At 38.5% G+C, this 19,273-nt stretch overlaps 1 protein-coding gene across 2 annotated transcripts; it reads left to right on the top strand.

The window, feature by feature from the left end:
- The first annotated feature begins 1,567 nt into the window (after positions 1-1,567).
- Positions 1,568-18,534, top strand: degs2 (delta(4)-desaturase, sphingolipid 2). 2 transcript variants are annotated; one of them, XM_006632245.3, is made up of 3 exons: positions 1,568-1,716; positions 12,100-12,842; positions 17,634-18,534. In XM_006632245.3, the coding sequence occupies exons 1-3, from the start codon at positions 1,635-1,637 to the stop codon at positions 17,775-17,777; spliced, it is 969 nt and encodes a 322-aa protein (XP_006632308.1). In that variant the 5' UTR covers positions 1,568-1,634; the 3' UTR covers positions 17,778-18,534. The 2 variants fall into 2 exon arrangements, with proteins under 2 accessions (XP_006632308.1, XP_015206009.1); XM_015350523.2 differs by lacking the exon at positions 1,568-1,716 and adding an exon at positions 9,752-10,411.
- Positions 18,535-19,273: the final 739 nt, after the last annotated feature.

Raw genomic sequence — 19,273 nt, forward strand, 5'->3', positions numbered from 1 at the left:
AATAACATTGTCAGCAATAACCTTTCTTAATTTTTAGTATTTCGTAAGCTGTTTGTCTTCTGCATTGCTCTTCCTCTTCCCCAGAGAATATTCAGGCTGATCCATTTCACTGCTAAAGGGGTCTTGCTTTCCAAGACTTCGATTCCTGTCTTTTTAATGACTGTAACTGATTTTTAGTTTAGCCACGTTCTAAGAGTTGTGTGAAAAGACACCTAAAGCCTGCGAGTGTGGATCAATTAGTTGCGTTTCAGTACGATTTTCAAGTAGCCGTCATCCTATCACATGATCTGCGTTAACAGATTGTGTATATAAAACTGTTTGTACCTGAAAACAATCGGGAGTGTGCGACGCTATGATTCGAAAAAGTGAAAAACGTGTTGTAAGTGACGTCTGTGTTTACAGTGGTAACGGTGGTCACCGGTTAGAGTCTGTAACTCGACGTTTATACTCCGTTTCCTGGCAACCGCGTCAGTGATTCCATCCAAGATAACAAACCGCAATTAGTAAAACACGCCTATATGAATTGTCTGTTGCTGAGAGTTCTGGAAGCTTTCTTCAGTTGCAGCAGGTGTTCTTCACTGTAAATCCGTGACACCTTGTGTGCATTTGCCAGTGCTATCCACTAGGGGGGGTCACCATAAAATTGCCATTTATTTTATACCATGTGCGCTATTGGAAGAATACATAGAATAGTTTATGAAGAAAATTATCCCCTGCCTTGTTAAAAGACGCTTATATTGGTAAATTCAGGAAGATGTGTTCTAAAATTAAAATGGTGTAAAGTGGCTTCTTCTGTCATGCGGTAAATTATTTGATACAAAGTTTTTCGTCATCTTTATCATGTGGTATTTCAAAACCTTAATTATCTCCCAGAATAGCTTCAATGGTATCTTCTGTTTGTGCCTTAAAAAAACACTCATGTTACATTCATTTTTTGTAATATGTTGAACAAAATTGAAAGCTTCTGGCTTTGTACTGACTTAATAAACAGTTTCAATAAATGGTGGTCACTTGGTTTCTTATGTGTTTGAAATAAACATCCAAACTTTTGCATTTTAGAAATTGTTATATTATTAAAGAGCTAGTAGCGCTTTTAAAGGGAAATCTATTTTGGTGTTACTTTAAAGACTTTTCAGAAGTGATGTACAGGTCTACAATTACTATCTGGCTTTCTTGCAACCCCCCGTTGAAACATGTTAAAAATGCCACAACTTTTAATTTTTATTTTCAATTCCGAACTACCGGTACCGGCATTTATTCGATTTCATTTGGAAATAGCTCTACCAGCGCTGGGACAACGTTTTGTTTTACATCTGAGCATAGGAGGTCATTTTCATACCTGTACCGAGCGTTTGTTTGTTTTGTTTTGTTTTTTAATCCATGCTCGGGGCAGGATTAATTTTTGAAATGTCTTGGGTGGGGGTGATCGAGGAGATCAATTTCACCGACAAAAATGGATGTGTAACGGGGAGCGCGAAATGACCAGCGAGGTGAGTTCACACAATTGGTATTGTGCTATGACTCCTGGAGGGAGGAGCCTTCCCTCACATCTTCCACCTTGGGCAGAAGTTGTACCTGTGCAGTAGTGTGTGCGGGGAGCAGGTGTACACTGTGAAAAGCGAGCAGTAGTGGCTATGGGGAGTAAAACCGGGAGAGAGGACTTTGAATGGGTCTACACAGACCAACCGCACACCTCGAGAAGAAGGGAGATTTTAGGTACGTTATACAAATACCTTTCTCATCTCGGGTGGGTGTCTTACAGATTTCTTTTCTGAAGTTCAGTGCGACAAGGATTTGCTATTCAGACAACGAATAAGAAGACCAGTAAAGTTAAAATGACAACGGAAGGGTATTGCGTCCGTTTTATTTTGTAGTGGTAGGAAATGTTAAAGATTTGTCGTTTAAACGAGAATGTAACTACTTGTTTTTTACACGTCGTGTAAGAAGTAATTTCAAAATGACACGGTGAGGAACTTTATTATAAGATATAATTCAACACCAACCCCCCTTTTTTTACATTTATCTGGATGTTTCTACTTGTGGTTATTAAGTGTCAGGGGTAATATGTTTGGGGGTAATTGTGCTTTCCAGTTACAGAATGGTTCTGTGGACGACACAAGGTTCAGCGTTTTATATACGGGAAATCTTTCGAGTGATTAATAGGAATATTTCCTGGTTTCATTCAAATGTGTGTGTAAACATGGAAAAGTGCTGTTTTTTCCTTCATTTGTGATACAAAGGCGTATTCATTATATGATGGTAAGATATGATTGATCCCCTTTAAATGTGTTGCGCGTTATTTGTCCAAGTCGGGCGGTTTGGAGCGAGGGGTTGCAACACAGCTTTGTGAAGTTGTCAACTAGTAGGTTGAGGAGTAGGAGTAGGACCAGGTGTAGTGTCCAGTCCTGGTCCTGGACGATGGGAGACCCGTGTCTGCTGGTGTTCATTCCAGCTGAGCCGGTTGTTACTGATACTCAGTGACGCCTTTAATGCCATCTCCGTGGTCTTTAAAACCTTTGTTTACCGGCCTCTTCACTCAGCCCTTGGTTTCAAAAGTGCTCTGCCGCAAGCAGATTGTTCCAACAACTAAAGTTCACAGACCTCTACGCTTTCACTCCTAAACAAAAGAGATGAATTTGCGACTGTCTAAATAACTCCTGATCGGTGATAAATATAGGATTAAGGGTAAAATCGAGAGTGGATCAAACACATATGATTACAGTTAAATTACCTGAATGTCAGGTGCTGAAACTCAAGACTTAAAAGGCTGAAGCCAGTGACAAATCACCTTCGATTTTTTTTTCAGAGCTAACAACATTTTTGACGCCTCAAATAGAAAATTGAAATCGTCCAATAAACAGAAGGCAAAAGTGTTTCCCTGGACAAGGGTCGATGGTCAAGACTAGTGTATACCAGTGTGGTGTTTCATTCGCTTTCTGTTAATAATAATTATAACCACTTTATTAACCCTTTACAATTTCTTGCATTAGGAATTGTCTTTTCGCAAACTCCAGCTTGCTCTCCATGAGACACACAGACAGGGAGAGAGCACAGTGTCAGCTATTGTACGGTGCCCCTGGAGCAGTTGGGGTTAAGGGCCTTGCTCAGGAGCCCAACGGAGTAGGATTCCTCTGCCGGCTGCAGGATTTGAACCAGCAACCTTCCAGCCACAGGTGCAGATCCTTAGCCACAGAGAACTTAATATTCTCACATGCATTTAGAAACATATTCATATCTGTATTGTAATTGTAAAGTCCACTTGTCCTGATGTAAGGTCAATGCACCATATCAGAAAGTAAAGGCTTGCAGAATTTTAATTAAATGTAGTCAACATTGGTTAAAACATGGTCCCATATTTATGTCAAGTTGCTTATTATTTACCAGTTACCTGCTTTGATTTCAGAGTATTGATACAGGTTTGCATGCTGAGTTTATTTAGTGTTTATAACATAATGTCACTGTAGGTCACACCATTAGGGATAAGTTCCTGTGACACTTTTAAGCACATTTAAGACTGTTCCTGTTAGCTCCTTTGTTGAGCAGCTCTAAGTAAGCTTCTAGAGTTACTTGGATGTACTGTAATAATAATAATAATAATAATAATAATAATAATAATAATAGCTTACACTTATATAGCGCTTTTCTGGACACTCCACTCAAAGCGCTTTACAGGTAATGGGGACACCCCTCCACCACCACCAATGTGCAGCCCCACCTGGATGATGCGACGGCAGCCATAATGCACCAGAACGCTCACCACACACCAGCTATTAGTGAGGAGGAGAGGAGAGTAATGAAGCCAATTCATAGATGGGGATTATTAGGAGACCATGATTGGTAAGGGCCAATGGGAAATTTGGCCAGGACGCCGGGGTTACACCCCTACTGTAGACCTGAGGAAGCAGTATGTTAGAGTATAGGTCAAGGTTGCACATTTCCAGTCCTGGAGGGCTGCTGTACTTCCAGGTTCACCCCGACCCAGACCTTAATTATCCAGTTGATCTAATTATTGGCTTAAATGGTGAGGCCTAACAGCTATGTCCCTGCTCTGAAATATCATTTGGAGAAATTACACATTGTTACAAACAAATGGAAAAGGCTTCACTTATTTAAAACAGTAATTTCTTTGGAGCTGCAGTCATGATAGGTGGAAGTATTGGTACCATCAGACTAGTACACCATTTACTTGAAATCTATTAATCCATAGGGTGAATACCTATTCAGTAACACTTATTTCTGTTAAGCAGAAATGAGTTTCAACTGACTGAATGAAGAGTGTTGCAGAAACTGTGATGAAACTAGGAATTTCTACAAAGAAAAGCAACATTAAAAAGTTAAAAGCATTTATTTGCATTATTGTATTGTCTGTTAGATCTCAGTGCTATGAACCCTATTCCAAATGGATTGTATATTACTTATCTTACCCATTTAATGGTTGCTAGTTACTTTGACTAACAATGCATCTAACAAACTTAACTGAAATCAGCCACTGATGTTCTGGAAAGGTTCTTTAAAAGTACTTTTCATGATCTATAGGGAGTTATTACCTGTCGCTTTTGTTTTTTTTTTCTCAGTTTCTGAGAATTAGTTGTCATGTTTCAATTTAGAACAAAAACAGCAGTATCAACAGTGAAACAAAAACCAGAGGTCACAGGTAGAAGGAATATGGAAGTGAGTTAACATCTGTTAACACGAAGTACTTTTTTACACAAACTGACTTTTAAATAGGTCACAACAATAATAATAATAATAATATTAATAATAATAATAATTGCTTACACTTATATAGCGCTTTTCTGGACACTCAGGTAATGGGGACTCCCCTCCACCACCACCAATCTGCAGCCCCACCTGGATGATGCGACGGCAGCCATAGTGCACTAGAACGCTCACCACACATCAGCTATTAGTGAGGAGGAGAGCAGAGTAATGAAGCCAATTGATATATGGGGATTATTAGGAGGCCATGATTGATAAAGGCCAATGGGAAATTTGGCCAGGATGCCGGGGTTACACCCCTACTCTTTACAAGAAACACCCTGGGATTTTTAATGACCACAGAGAGTCAGGACCTCGGTTTTACATCTCATCCGAAGGACGACGCCTGTTTACAGTACAGTGTCCCCGTCACTATACTGGGGTATTAGGACCCACATGGACCGCAGGGTGAGCACCCCCTGCTGGCCTCACTAACACCTCTTCCAGCAGAAAACTAAGTTTTTCCCAGGAGGCCTGGGTACTGACCAGGCTCACACCTGCTTAGCTTCAGTGGGTTGCCAGTTGTGAGTTGCAGAGTGATATGGCTGCTGGCCCTATCAAAATCATCTACAACACAGCTGAGTAGTTTGTACCAGACTCCTACAACCCTTTGTGTAAAAGAAATACCCCCTGTTCTTAGTTTTAAATGCTCTTGTTGTAAATTTCAGAGGACACATCAAGCATGAGAGACATTCATTTGGATGTAATCTCACACTCCATCAATATGGCACATTGCACTCATGTCTGCAGCTCTCTTTCAGAATGTGCAAAGTCAGCAGGGGAATCCTGTCGTTCCCAGAAAGTGAAAAAGTTCTAAGATCACACTCCATGGGGCTTTAAATCTCACTTTGAGAAGCATTAGACCTTAGCAGTTATTAGTTTGTATTTCACTATTGGTTCTGAAGACGTCCATTGGGTTGACTTTGTCAATGCCTTTGAAGATTTTGCACGATTTAATCAGGTCCCCTCACCATTGTGTTTGTTCAAGTCTTAACAGACTGTTTTTTTTTTGTATCCTATCAGCCCAAAATGTACTTAGTTAAACTTCTTTGTATTTTTCCAGAACAGGAATGCTTTTTTGTAACAGTTTTTAAGGAACACATCTGAATCCAAATCCTCTGCTGTTCAGTAATCAAATAATTAAAACAGATGTTTTGCTACAGTATATGATAAATATATAGCTGGAATGTTCCATCTAGGAATCTACCTATTGTGTAACCTGATGAGTGGGTTGCATACACATGACATTGAAGTCTATCCATTAAGTGCCTCATTATGAAAATATTTTAATCTTGAAATCAATGCATTTCACAACCTTTCAGTGTGCAGTTTACAGTGCAATTTGATAAGTGGCACTTCGACTATACTTCATATCAAAAACTGATGTGTGTAAGGATAAGCCACTGAGCCCCAGCCACTCAAAACCAAGTTCTTATTATTAATTGAAAAGACCCGGCTACATTCCATCTGAGTGCTGGACTTACCTTGAAATTAAAAAATGTTTAGTTCAGCATCATCGGCCTTTCTATGACTAAGTCTTGGAAAACGGGGTTAGTTGTTTTTGCTCTGGCAGCAGCTGTTGTTGTTTTCGAGATGTATGGTTTTTGGATGGGATCTGACATCTAATCCAACATTCACGGTTTCATTAAGGCACGACCATGTCCGCTTCTTATGTTTCAGCAAAATGAATGGAGGCTAATTTGGACTGTCTAGGCTGTGCTCACATGCAAAGATAAATGGCAGCACCTATTGTGCTACCAAGGTATGAGCTTGGCAGGGCATTATTGAAAAGATTAGCTTCATAACTTGCAGCTGGCCTTGTGACTGAATATGTAAACATTAGACAATATATTTCCTCGGTGACATCTTAATGTAATGAAACCTTTAAAAAAAGCAAGACCTGTAGAGCCAATCATTGTAATCTACTGAAGGATTCCAAGTGCATTAATAAAAAAAAACACACTGAGTTCTGTTGCTTTTTTTAAAAGGCATGAAGAATATCATTTTAATCCAGAGGACCATGTGAAATGGCCATCTTAACCATTACACCTTCCACAACTATCAAGATAAAAGTATGTTGCTTTTACTGAGATAATAGGACAATGGGAGATTTTCTCAATTAAATATGGCTTTTGCAAAATTAAGTCTGATGTGACTCTAATAAACTGCAGTATGTTCTCTGTAGGTTGAATGACGTTATTTGTCTTGTGATGAAGATTTTTAATTGTTCAATTCAGAGACTTAATAAAATTCAGTCGCATGTTTAAAAAAGTGAGAAAACCAAAATGTGTTTGTTATTTCTTACATGTTATTTTTATTAATATCATGAAGTGGCATTTAGCATTGCTGCCACACAGTTCTTGTGTCCTGGGTATAATTTTAGACTGGAGAACTATTGGTGAGGAGTTTGCATGTTCCCCTCAAGTCTGCTTGGGTTTTCTTCATGTGCTCTGGTATCCTGCTTTCAAAAAACATGCCATCTAGCTTATGTGGAGTCCCTTAATTATCAGTTTTAGTGCTCATAATAAGTGTGTAACTGGCTTTCTAATGATCGATGGATGTTATAACTCACACAGTCATATACTGTACATTACAACTCCCACTGACATTAAAAGACTTTGATAAGGTTTTAGTATTGTGTGAAATAATTCACTGTCTTGAAGCTTATGATGCAATATTTCCTTAGTTTTCTATCTTTGCTACCAAAGATATTCCACTTAACCCAGTCTTATTAAATGTGTTCATTTTTCTTTCTCTTTAGAGTTGGCATGAATCAGGATGGTTATTGTGGTATTTGAAGAATGTATTTATGAACTTTCACATATTAAGAGGCAGACTCCCATCATTAACAATGTGCTAATCAGTCATGGACATAGTGCCCTTCCATTAATTGTAAGAAACCACATCTTATAAGAAGACAGAGGAAGAAGTTGCTTTGTAGTCTTAAATTGTACAAAGTTCTTCTGGATTATTAATTTGATTTTTATGTTGCCCCTTCTTTAATTTAATTACTCTTTGTTGAAAATTTGAAAAGGCATCGAGTTTCTTGAGATGGAAGATGAAAAGAGCTATATGAGAGATTTGGTGAACCATCTTTAGGTTTATCTTCTTAACATGGTTTGTGAATAACACAGGAAAGCTGAAATAGAATCTGAACGTTTTTAATAATAAACTAGTATGTATATAAACACAAGCAATTTTATGTTCTGAGATTGCATGACAGCTTCATATTTCAGCTATACTGCTTGATTTTACATGGAATGAGATTACCTTCACACTTGTTGCAGTGAGAAAAATAACTTAAAAAAAAAAACAGTTACCAATCCCCAAGAGCTGCAGCAGAGACACAGGTGAGGAAAAATAACAACGTGAGGCTAAGGATTAATAATTTGAACAGCTGCTTTCATTGGCTGGTTTGCTTTTAAATCTTCATTTGCTGTTGTGAAAATTAATGGTCACACATAAGAGTCTGCATTAGGGTGCTAATTTAAGACAGAGTATTACAGCGAATCATGCAAGTATATCGCCTACAATTCAACGTATTTGTGAGCATATATGGTTTGGCATTTTACTAAACTAGGACTGAGGTTCAGTTTTTTATAAAATATTATTTCCAGGGGAAGTTTTAACTGCAAAACTCCATTTGCATTTAAAGCAGATTAAATGGTCTCACACAAAGTGGAGCTTGATGGTCCCATTTATAATGCCTGGTTACTGATTAATCTTGGCCAGGATCACCTTTTGACTAAATTACAGTCATGGAAGTTTACAGCAACAGCTATTTCAAATACCAGCGATACTCAACATTTCTGACAAAACTGAAACATTTTACACAATACTTTATTCCTTGTGTGTACAAGACAACATTATCAATATACAAAACAATTGCCACAATCATGCTGTTTTATACCAGTAGTGTTCCTGGTCTTACCATGTGATTATGGACTCTAAGCATATCAATTTCATTACAATGTGCTATATTTTAATCTTTAACTTAATAAAATAGCACCTAAAGTAGTTTCCACCATGCAGCATCTTGGACAGAAACAAAACATACCATAAACGCTCCAGAACATCTAAGGACTTCATAGGATTAACCAAGAGCTTTATTAGAATATACAAGATTATTCATAAATTGATAAGAGAATAAGAGGAAGGTTAGATTTGCAGTTGTGTCTATAAGGTGCTGGATATAAATTGGGATTCCAGATTCACTCCTCTTACTTTTTTTAAATTCATTAAATTGTTTGCCCAAGTCAGAGAAGGTTGTGCTGTGAATCCTTCTGTAAACAAACACCATGCCATAGTGCTTTAAACATCTGTTGTGCCTCAGTTGCCAGAACACTACAGTGTTTGTGTTACTGTGTTGTTACCTACCCAACAACACACAATGGTGCGTACACAATGGACAACCATCAGCCTAATTCTTTAGTTTGCACGTTCCTTTTGTAAGATAATTAAACAAATGAACACTATGTGTAATTATTTTTCATACATGTATGCACATCACAAAATCCTAAATACAATCCTTAATACCTGAATACGTATAATCTTCCGTGAAATTCCAGGTATGACATTCTGTCTATAATGTATATAATGGACGATTTAGGTTTCGACATCCTTATACAGAAGTGACAGCTTTCAAATTCCATGCAAATTAGCTGACGACATTTTGTAGCTCGTCCTGCATACTGCAACCACACACACCAATTAACCACAAAAAGACAGGGCTTTACAGCGTATTATTTTTTGCTCTATAAACGACTGCATTTTCAAACAGGCCATCTACAAAACCTTACCAAGATACATAGAGCTTGGACTGAATCGTTTGTGTTTTGCGGCATATTAAATTCCTCCATCTTTTGTACCCTATCGTGTTGTTACAGCGACGGTGTACAAAGGGAACGTCTGCAAGTGGAAAGTTTTAGTGAGCAGTTGTGAATGGATGACTTGGAATAGATTTGCATGACCCAAATTCACATGCAGCGGGCTTGCAGACTTCTGATGTTTACTCAATGGCATGCAGTCGCCGCAGTAGAGGTTTTTCCTATGGGATAATATAATGAAAGGAGCCAGAATAGGATTGCGCTGAATAACCTGGGAAAATTAAAAGAAGAGTTTATACCGTAGGATTGTACATATCGACATTAGAACATCGTCCGTCTCCACGCACACGGGGTTCCTAATCCCATCACAGTATGTCTGGCACGTATGCGCTTGCGCTGTCAGAGACCGTGCTTGAATCGCTCGATTTGGCGTGTGCTTTATATGTTATTACTCCTATGCTTCCCAACCTTTTTGAAACGTTTGCACCGATCGTGCATTTTCCATCTAGAACAGCCCTCTGAAAGTTATTTTAAGTGTGGGTGAATACGTACACGCAAAAAGAAGCGTCCATCCCTCACCTAATTGTTTCATTTAGTAATTCATGTGCACGTAACAACGGCTACGAAGGATAGAAGGCCGTTTGGTGTTTCAAACGAGTTTTTAATGGCGAATGCAGTATGTTAGTTTTATGTGGAATAAATATTAATACATATTTTTAATTAATAACCGTCATACACATAGCTCTTAGTTTTCGTAGCTTTGATTGGTCATTTGTACGCCGGTGTACTGTATATGTACTGGAGAGTCGAAAATATTTTTTAAAAAGGTGAGCTAAACTCCACTTGAACTGAGTTAGAGACCAGATATTATTGCCCTCTGTAAGGGGCAGCAATTCTAACGGGTTTTAAGAGGATCATGAGAAATAACAGTGATGAATTAATGGCTTTTGCTGTTCAGGCTAATATTGAAGTATAATGTTGTTATTCTATTATAAAAAATGACAACTGTTGCTGATGTAGCAATTCGTGATATTATACTGTTTTTGGTCGTACATTACAAAAAAAAATGATATGATATTGTTTTCTGTTGGAATTCATGTAAGCCACCCGAATAAGTTAATTTGTAAAACGGTAGGTTTTAATTATCCAATGCACTATATAGTACTGATAGGTATGCGTATAGAAAATTATGTAACATTTCTTAAAGTCATTTTTGCAGGCTTCCATACCATCCATGTTGAGTGTGTTGCAACTTGGGTTTGGTTACGGTGTGCACACCATTTATTATCATTTATCATGCTACTGATATTTTTAATTAACGATGACAAAGACACTAGTCTTCACAGTATTTAAGTTTCGTTAATGGGGCCCTGTGTTTGTTTTACATTAAAAAGCCGTTCAGATAATGTGAGTTTTGAAGGCTGTGTTTCATATTTCATCAGAGGGACCTGCATGTTGCATCTTAAAACATACAAATGAAGTAGGAAAATACGGACTATGCACACCATGTGAATTAAATGTGGCCGAAGCTGTTCGTTATACAAGCTAGCAATAATAATGAAGTGATAAAATGTGTGACTCATTAGATATGGATTTGTGCTGAAAGTGATTGACTGAATTATGCGTGTAACAGGGACTGTGTGGAGCAATTAAAAACAACTTTAATTTGCCCTATATTTTTCATATATTTTATGCATATCAGTTTACATGAGCCTTGAGCGGTGAACGTTGTGTTGTGCTGTGAGAGGCTGTTTTCGTGCCGCACTACTTTCTTAAGTAATAGCTACACAGCACATTTCCAGAGTCCGGTGAAAATAACCGTTTTTGGTGTGTTTTATGTATTAGTGCTGTAAATCACAAGGCTGTTTGGTTGCGACTTGATGTGTCAGCGTTGTACAAGAATTCCCCCGGTTGTTCCTTCGCCCAACACCTTCCGTTCTTTCAAACGGCTAAACAATGTGTTCTCCATTTAAAGGACGATTGTAGAGACGGGTTCCACCCCAGGAGGGGGAACATTAAGCTTTGCTTCAGTTAACATAATTGCTGAGTTACAGCCATAATACTGCCATTCACAGTAATGTTTGTTTGTTGATCCCCTCGGCCATTTAACACAATACACTGTCAAGAACCCTATTAAAGTAGATCCCTTAATTATTTTAATGAAAGGGCAAATGAAAGATTATGCGTTTAGAATAGAAAAATCTCTTACCCCATTTATCAGTGGAGGTTATTACACAGTCACAGCAGAGCGAAAAAGACTGTGAATATTAGTATATAGGTTATGATGCAGAGGAAGTACCCGAGTTGTAATAATGGCAACATCATTGACCAGGACCAATATTGTTAATATATAGTAATCTGTAAGAAGTATGCTTGATTGCAGATGCACACCTACAATGGCCAGCCTGACCTGCAATTCAGTTTTTTAATCTGCCAAACTGTATGGAATATGGAAGGAACCATATTACCAAAAGAAGTGGAGGAACATAAATAGTTTGCACCTTTGTTTCCCCAGCTAAGTACCCCGAGATCAAGTCCCTGATGGGCCCCGACCCCCTGTTGAAGTGGATCGTTTCGGGGATGGTCATCGTGCAGCTGCTGGCGTGTTATCTGGTGCGTGGACTCTCCTGGAAGTGGGTCCTGTTCTGCGCCTACGCGTTTGGGGGCTGCATCAACCACTCCCTGACCCTGGCCATCCATGACATCTCCCACAACGTGGCCTTCGGCAACAAGCAGGCCAAGTGGAACCGCTGGTTCGCAATGTTTGCCAACCTGCCTGTCGGCATGCCGTACTCGGCCTCCTTCAAGAAGTACCACATCGACCACCACCGGTACTTGGGGGGGGATGGGCTGGACGTTGACGTGCCCACCGATCTGGAGGGTTGGTTCTTCTGCACGCCGCTTCGCAAGGTCGTGTGGCTCTTCTTCCAGCCTTTCTTCTACGCCCTGCGCCCGCTCTGTGTCAATCCGAAGCCTGTCACCCGGATGGAAGTGTCCAACGCTATGGTCCAGTTGTCTGCTGACTTTGTCATTTACTACCTGTGGGGCCTGAAGCCGGTGGTGTACCTACTGGCTGGGTCCATACTGTGTATGGGCCTGCACCCCATCTCAGGGCACTTTATTGCAGAGCACTACATGTTCCTCAAGGGGCACGAAACATACTCCTACTACGGCCCCCTCAACTTCATCACCTTCAATGTGGGATACCACATGGAGCACCACGACTTCCCCAGCATCCCTGGCAGCAAGTTGCCATTGGTAAAATTCTTTCCATTATTAAATCCCATTTATATTTTTGCCTTTTTATTACTAATTATTATGATTATTATGATTTATTGTTATCAATAATAACAGATTTATTATTATGGTTATTAGTACACTTATATGACAGGTAATGGGGACTCCCCTCCACCAGTGTGCAGCCCCAACCTGGATGATGCGTTGGCAGCCAATGTGCTCCAGTATGCTCACTACACATTGGCTACTGGTGGGGAGGTGAGCAGAGTAATGAAGCCCTTTCAGAGATGGGGATTATTAGGTGGCCATGATTGATAAAGGCCAGGGCCCTTTTGATAAATTTGGCCCTACCTCTTTTAGATTTTTAATGACCATGGAGAGTCAAGCCCTTAGTTTTTTGCCTCATCCGATGGATGGCACCTTTTTGCTGTATAGCATCTCCATCACTATACTGGCTCACAGACCACAGGGTGAGGACCCCCTACTGGTCCCCCTAACACCTCTTCCAGGAGCAACCTTAGCTTTCCCAGGAGGTCTCCCATCCAGGTAGTGACCAGGCTCACACCTGCTTATCCTCAGTGGTTTTCCAGCTGTAAGTTGCAGGGTGATATAGCTGCATGCTTCTTGATACACACAACATTATATCCGAAACAATTAAGTCTGATGCCCATGAAATTATTTTTTGTTTATGCTTAACTTTTCCTGGCTCGACTTTTATTTTAGCATTGCACACTCAGAAACATCTGGCTCCCATTTTTGTGTTAGAAGAACGGTCTCTTTGACTGCGACTGGAGAAACCTGTTAGGCAATCCATTAAACAGTACAGGCTTCATCATGTGGGCTCTGTCACTGTTACAAAAGCTTCAAAATGTATATGTACCCTGCACTTGTGTTATTTTCTCCGGTAACCTTTTGCACAGGAAGATAGTCCCTAACGTTATAGTTAATAGAATAGAAACACAACTTAGAGTTTGTTTTTATTTTGGCTCACTTTATACTTACACATTTACTTATTTTAATATTGAGGCTTTACACTTTCTTATATGTAATTCACATGTACATTGCCAAAGACACAATATAGTTGCTGTAACAGTCTGTATGCTTTTCACTTGGACGTTGGTGGAAACGATTTATCATATAAGATACAGTATCAGGGAGCGGCTGATCGGCTGGAGTGCAAGGAACTGAAACAGAACTTGGGTGTGATTGTTCTGAAGCAGTGTGTTTTTTGGATTGAGCCAAGGTTAGAATTAGGGCCCAGTTGTCACAGTCCTGATTCCTCTAGCTTTTCCATACCTGCTTCAGAAAGTAACTGAATGATCGCTTATTTAATGGGTAGTTGCTGCAATTTGTGCTAATCAACAAAGCCCCCATTAAGCCAGTTTAAGTTGTCATTCAAAGTTAAGCACTTAATATTTCAATGGACATAGATGTTAGAATAAGAAGCTGAGTGGATCATGACACTCTGTCTTCATATATATTCTGTATATTATTCAGGTTATACAGCATCTGTGGTCTGTGGTTGTGCCCCAGATTCATACTGCAATCTCTCAGGCTCTACCTTACATTACTGTATCTACCCTACATTTCCCACATAGGTCACAGACATTCTCACCAGAACAAAAGACCATCTTTCTGATGCAGTGGGTTTGAGCACTTTCAAGAGTGCTGGCGAGGGAATACCACAGTAACACTCTCATTTTACACTTGGAAAGCAATGTTTCTGCAATTTCAGCTGGACCTCCTATCACAGTTTACCTGTGGAACTGAAAATAGCTGATATATTGTAACTGATACGATTCACCAGTGGGAAACCTGATATGGAAGAATTGCCTCTTATCCCTTTGCAGTTAAACAGATTTCATGGTGAGTCATGAGTTTGTGAAAAAGACAGCTTTTTCTTTGAGGTTAGGTCTGTAGTCTTTGATGTACTCTTAAACCAGTGGTTTTCAAGCCTTTTCATCTGATAACACACCAGTATAGGCAAATACCAAACCTGGAGAAAATGGCATATGCCATAAGCAGTATCTCTTGTGCTATCTTTAAGTACTCATACCAGAATTACTGTACAGTATATCAAAGTAGTTTTTTGTATTACCGAGGTATACAGTAACTTACCTGAGCTTGTGTTATAACCCACTATCCCAACTCATGTCTTAAAACACTGATTCCTGGAATGGTGCACCTTTAGTCCTTTCTGACTTAAAAGCAAAGAGAAGTCTGTTTACTTCTCTCTACGCATGGAGAAGAGGAGTTTAGAGGAATTTGTGCAACAGAGAAGAGTGCAAATTACAGAAAAACTCATCAATAAGTAGATTAAATGTTTTTCCATTATAAAATAATCATATGCAAGGATCATTTTAATAATTCTTTGAAAGGGGAATTTAAACTCTGTTGTAATGTAGCAGAAGGTTTTGTTTTCATAATGTGCATTCTATCATGACTGGGCGTTTCTGAGTGAAACTCTACACTTGAATTAGAAATTGCCTTTCCTCTTTTTTTTCAGATAAGAAAAGTTAATACAAGGTTCATGAGGTATTTTATTCTATTAAAACTGAATTTTGGACCTTGGATCTTTAAAGAATTATAAGTGAAGTTGAATCGTTCTTTTCTGACACACACAAATACTGCCTCAGTCACAGGGTAATGAGTCCCTTATTGCCTACAGTCAGGTGTTTAATATGTAACCTATCAGGGTGAGAGGCTGAAATCAACACATAATTATGGACCTTTAAGTTCACTCTGTGTGAGCTCAATGGATTTGTGCTTTTGCAAGTACTATTCAGGTACAGACTGAAAGCAAGAAGTTATAATCAGCCTACTTCACAATCAGCAGGGTTGCAGTTGAAAACTACTTTAAAAAATGATGGCTGTGCATTGATATTACAAGGTGTCTCCCACACTTCTGTCTCATTAACAGCACACGCAGCACACACAGAGAAGACCCATGTACCATTAAAAACTGTGCTATGTATCGTGGAAAATACCAAGACTGAACTTTATAACTTAATCTGTGCTCAAGTGGCTTAAAATGGGGAGAGTGAAAAGAAGTCTCTGTGTTAAAAATAAGATCTCTGCAGCCAGGACTGGTGTTGTGATTGGGACTACTTTGCCACTTATTTTCCGGTGAATTGGTTGCGAGGTGAAGTTTTATGCAGCACCAGTTATTAATTATTGCAGTGAATCCAGCAGGTGGCACTCTTTTCTTAGGGCCAGAAAATAAAAACAACGAATCCATTCTTTAAAAACAAAATAACATTTTCAAATGTGACACTTACATTTGTCCATTTAAATGTTATTCGATTTTAATAGCTAGCTGATCCAAAGATTTCAACTAGACACTTCTTGAAAGTAGCCAATAAGCGTGGTCCAGACTCCCACCACCCACAATTCTTTGTGTAACAAATTACCTCCTGTTACCAGTTTCAAACACACCTCCTTTTTGGCACTTTAGTCTTCTCTAGTCCTTGTGCCCTCTAATTTGTCTTTTACTATGGTTCTGAAGAGGTTCGTTTGACTTGGTCATGTGATGTTTTTGCTTACTTGACTCAGGTTCCCTCATAATCTTCTCAATTCTACCTTTGAGCCTAGGAACATAACTGGTTGCTTTTTACTATGTATTCTACCATTGTTTGCTTTGCTGTCCCACATTATCTAGTGAATGAAAATGGTGTGTCTGTATAAACACCTAAGGCTCATAAGTAGCTTCTTCTCATTTTTTATTTTTACTTTATATTTTTGCTGCTTGCATGTAAAACTCTTCTGCCAGATGTTTTCCAGAAAGAGCATTGATTTCATTACCCAAATTTAAATATCCATACTTTATTGTACTCTCTGTTTTGTGTCATTAACTAGTTCTTAATCCAAATACATGTATTTTTTTAATGCTTCTTGTAATTTAAGAATTAATATTTTACAAGGAACTTTATTGAAAGATTTCAGAGTATTAAATTAACAATTAAAAATGCTTTGTATCCACAGCCTGATGTACTTTAACAGGGCCTGCTTTTCCTAAACCTAAAAAAGCTTTTTCCTAAAAAAAAATGTAGTCTTTCCTTAGAATCCTTTTGACATACTAATGATCCTCTAGTTTAGTTTCAATTAATGTTTCCTTAATCTTACATGTAATAAAAGTAAAATTTATGGGTTTATAATTACTTGGTCACCCTTTTTGACGGATGGGTGAAACAGTCAGTTTTCCAGTCATTGCCCGGGTTGTGTGACTTGTGAAAGACTTTTGCTGACTGTGAATAATACAGTATCTCAATTCAATCCAATTAATCAAATACCATCAGGACCTGGAGATTTATTTTTCTTAGGTGTCTCTAGTACCTATAACATGTCTGCCTTTTCTGTGTATTATAAAACTTGTACATGTCGATGGTTTCTTCCTTGGTAAACACCTGAGAAAAAATAACCTACATATCCCATTTCCATTTCATCTAAAAGTTTCCCATTTTATCTCTTGAGACATTTTTTCATAGTACCAGAAATAAGGTTTGTTCACTGTTAACATTCAAAATTAAAGATTGCACAACTGATTCATGCAGAAGGTTAATGTGTGTGTACTAGTCCAGTCATTATGCTGTCATTCTGGTATTGAAGGGTATTTAGGATAGTCCCTGAGGCACTATTAAGATAATTGAATCAAGTATAATTGAATCCATTTACCAAACTATAAAGCAGGTAATAATTTAAAGAGACCAACACATTTTCTGTACTTCAGTCCCTGGGTACCAGAGTTGAGGCACATGGCGCTGGTTCGGAGAGTCCTGGTGACTGACACTGCTCCCTCTTCTTTGGCTCTGGCAGGTGAAGAAGATTGCAGCGGAGTACTATGACACACTGCCTCAGCACACCTCCTGGGTCAGAGTGCTGTGGGACTTTGTATTTGATGACAGCATTGGGCCTTACGCCAGGATAAAGAGGGAGTACCAACTGGCCAAAGAAGACTGACCAGACCATCTGCTAACAGCAAATGCAAGTTCCATCAATCCTTATACCCACAATTCCTAGCTGCATTTTTTGCCGAGTTCCACAAACCAGTAGAAATGCGAGGAAACGTTTTATTACATTTTACAAAGTGCGCAGCAGTTTTTCTGAGAAGACTAACATCACTCCGGACATTGCAACAGTACAATGAGGAGAACCCTGTCTTCAGTGAAGTCTCTTGCTGTTCATTTTGCTCTTCTGACTAATCTCATTACAAAGAATTGGATCTGTGGCATTGCTGCTGTGAAAAATATTTAAAATAACATTGTCACCATCATTTTCAATCATCCCTTAGACAGCATAATTCTTATATTTGTTTTAGACTGATGCTCAATTCCTCTTATTTAGAATCCTTTTTATTTCAATACAATATAAATGACCAGTCAGACCTAATGAAAGACTTGACTGCTTTAACTCAAGATTTTCAGTATTTTTTTCAGTGTTTTGCATGTTCTGAATAGTCATTAAGTATACTGGATATGAAAAAGGTACATTCTTGAGTTTTTGTGTTGAAGATTTATACAATTGTTCTATAATAATAACAATAATTATTTAACAGACTTCAGAAGTTACTGTATTTTAATTCTTAAAATGGATATATTTGTGAAAAAAGCTTGCTTTGCTTAATTAGGTGACCTATATAAAAATATCTAAAGAAATAGATGGTTTTATAAATATGAATGAGTATTTTGAAATAAAAATGTGAACTTGTGCAGCAGAACTAGAATCCATCCAGTTTTGATTTGCTCCATATTCAATTATAGAAGATGTTTTACATTCAAAATGCTTACAACCCTATTGGAAACAATAGTGATTTTACCATACTATTTTTAACTATAGGACCCAGTGATTTTACCAATCTGACACATGCAGTCTTGATCTAAAAACACATTATCTGGCCAACCATAGATTACCTGGTGAATATACCATGGCAGATATCTTGTTTTTTTAAATCTGGAAATTGAAAGTAGTCAGGTGGATTTCAGAGTCATAACTTCAATATGGCTCGATCTATGTAGCTGTAAGCTGTTTCCTATATGAGGATACATGACAATATCTGCGACCTAATTTCAGACACATCATGAGGGTTTTTCACAGGACTGTTCTCGTTGATTAGGTGCAGTAAATTTGAACTAATTACTGTAGGTTTTTGGCATATATTTATGCACAAACTCAAAAACATTCTAGGGCAGGGCTTCCAATCCATCTCCCTGAGTCAACAGAGAAGCAGCTTAATCATCAACAGCTTAAACCTGTGTAGGAGATCTAATTTAACAATCTTCCTGAGAGTTCAATGAAGATTGAACAATGAAGACCTAGAGAAACTACTGGTCTATTAGTCTTGAGGGTCTGGATTTAGAGAATTACTGACTTCCCACTTTTAAAGTCACCATCTGCTGTAGTCACAGGACAGGTTTGTTTAATGCTTACTTATATCCCGTTTTAAATGATGGATATGA

Source organism: Lepisosteus oculatus, chromosome 8, assembly GCF_040954835.1.
Source record: "Lepisosteus oculatus isolate fLepOcu1 chromosome 8, fLepOcu1.hap2, whole genome shotgun sequence".
In the NCBI taxonomy this organism is placed as follows: domain Eukaryota; kingdom Metazoa; phylum Chordata; class Actinopteri; order Semionotiformes; family Lepisosteidae; genus Lepisosteus; species Lepisosteus oculatus.

Bases quoted from the DNA above. Each gene is read 5' to 3' on its own strand.
- degs2 (XM_006632245.3), top strand. From the start codon at position 1,635: ATGGGGAGTAAAACCGGGAGAGAGGACTTTGAATGGGTCTACACAGAC. The intron at 1,717-12,099 runs GTACGTTATACA...TTGTTTCCCCAG, and splicing joins GAGAAGAAGGGAGATTTTAG to CTAAGTACCCCGAGATCAAG. The intron at 12,843-17,633 runs GTAAAATTCTTT...TGGCTCTGGCAG, and splicing joins CTGGCAGCAAGTTGCCATTG to GTGAAGAAGATTGCAGCGGA.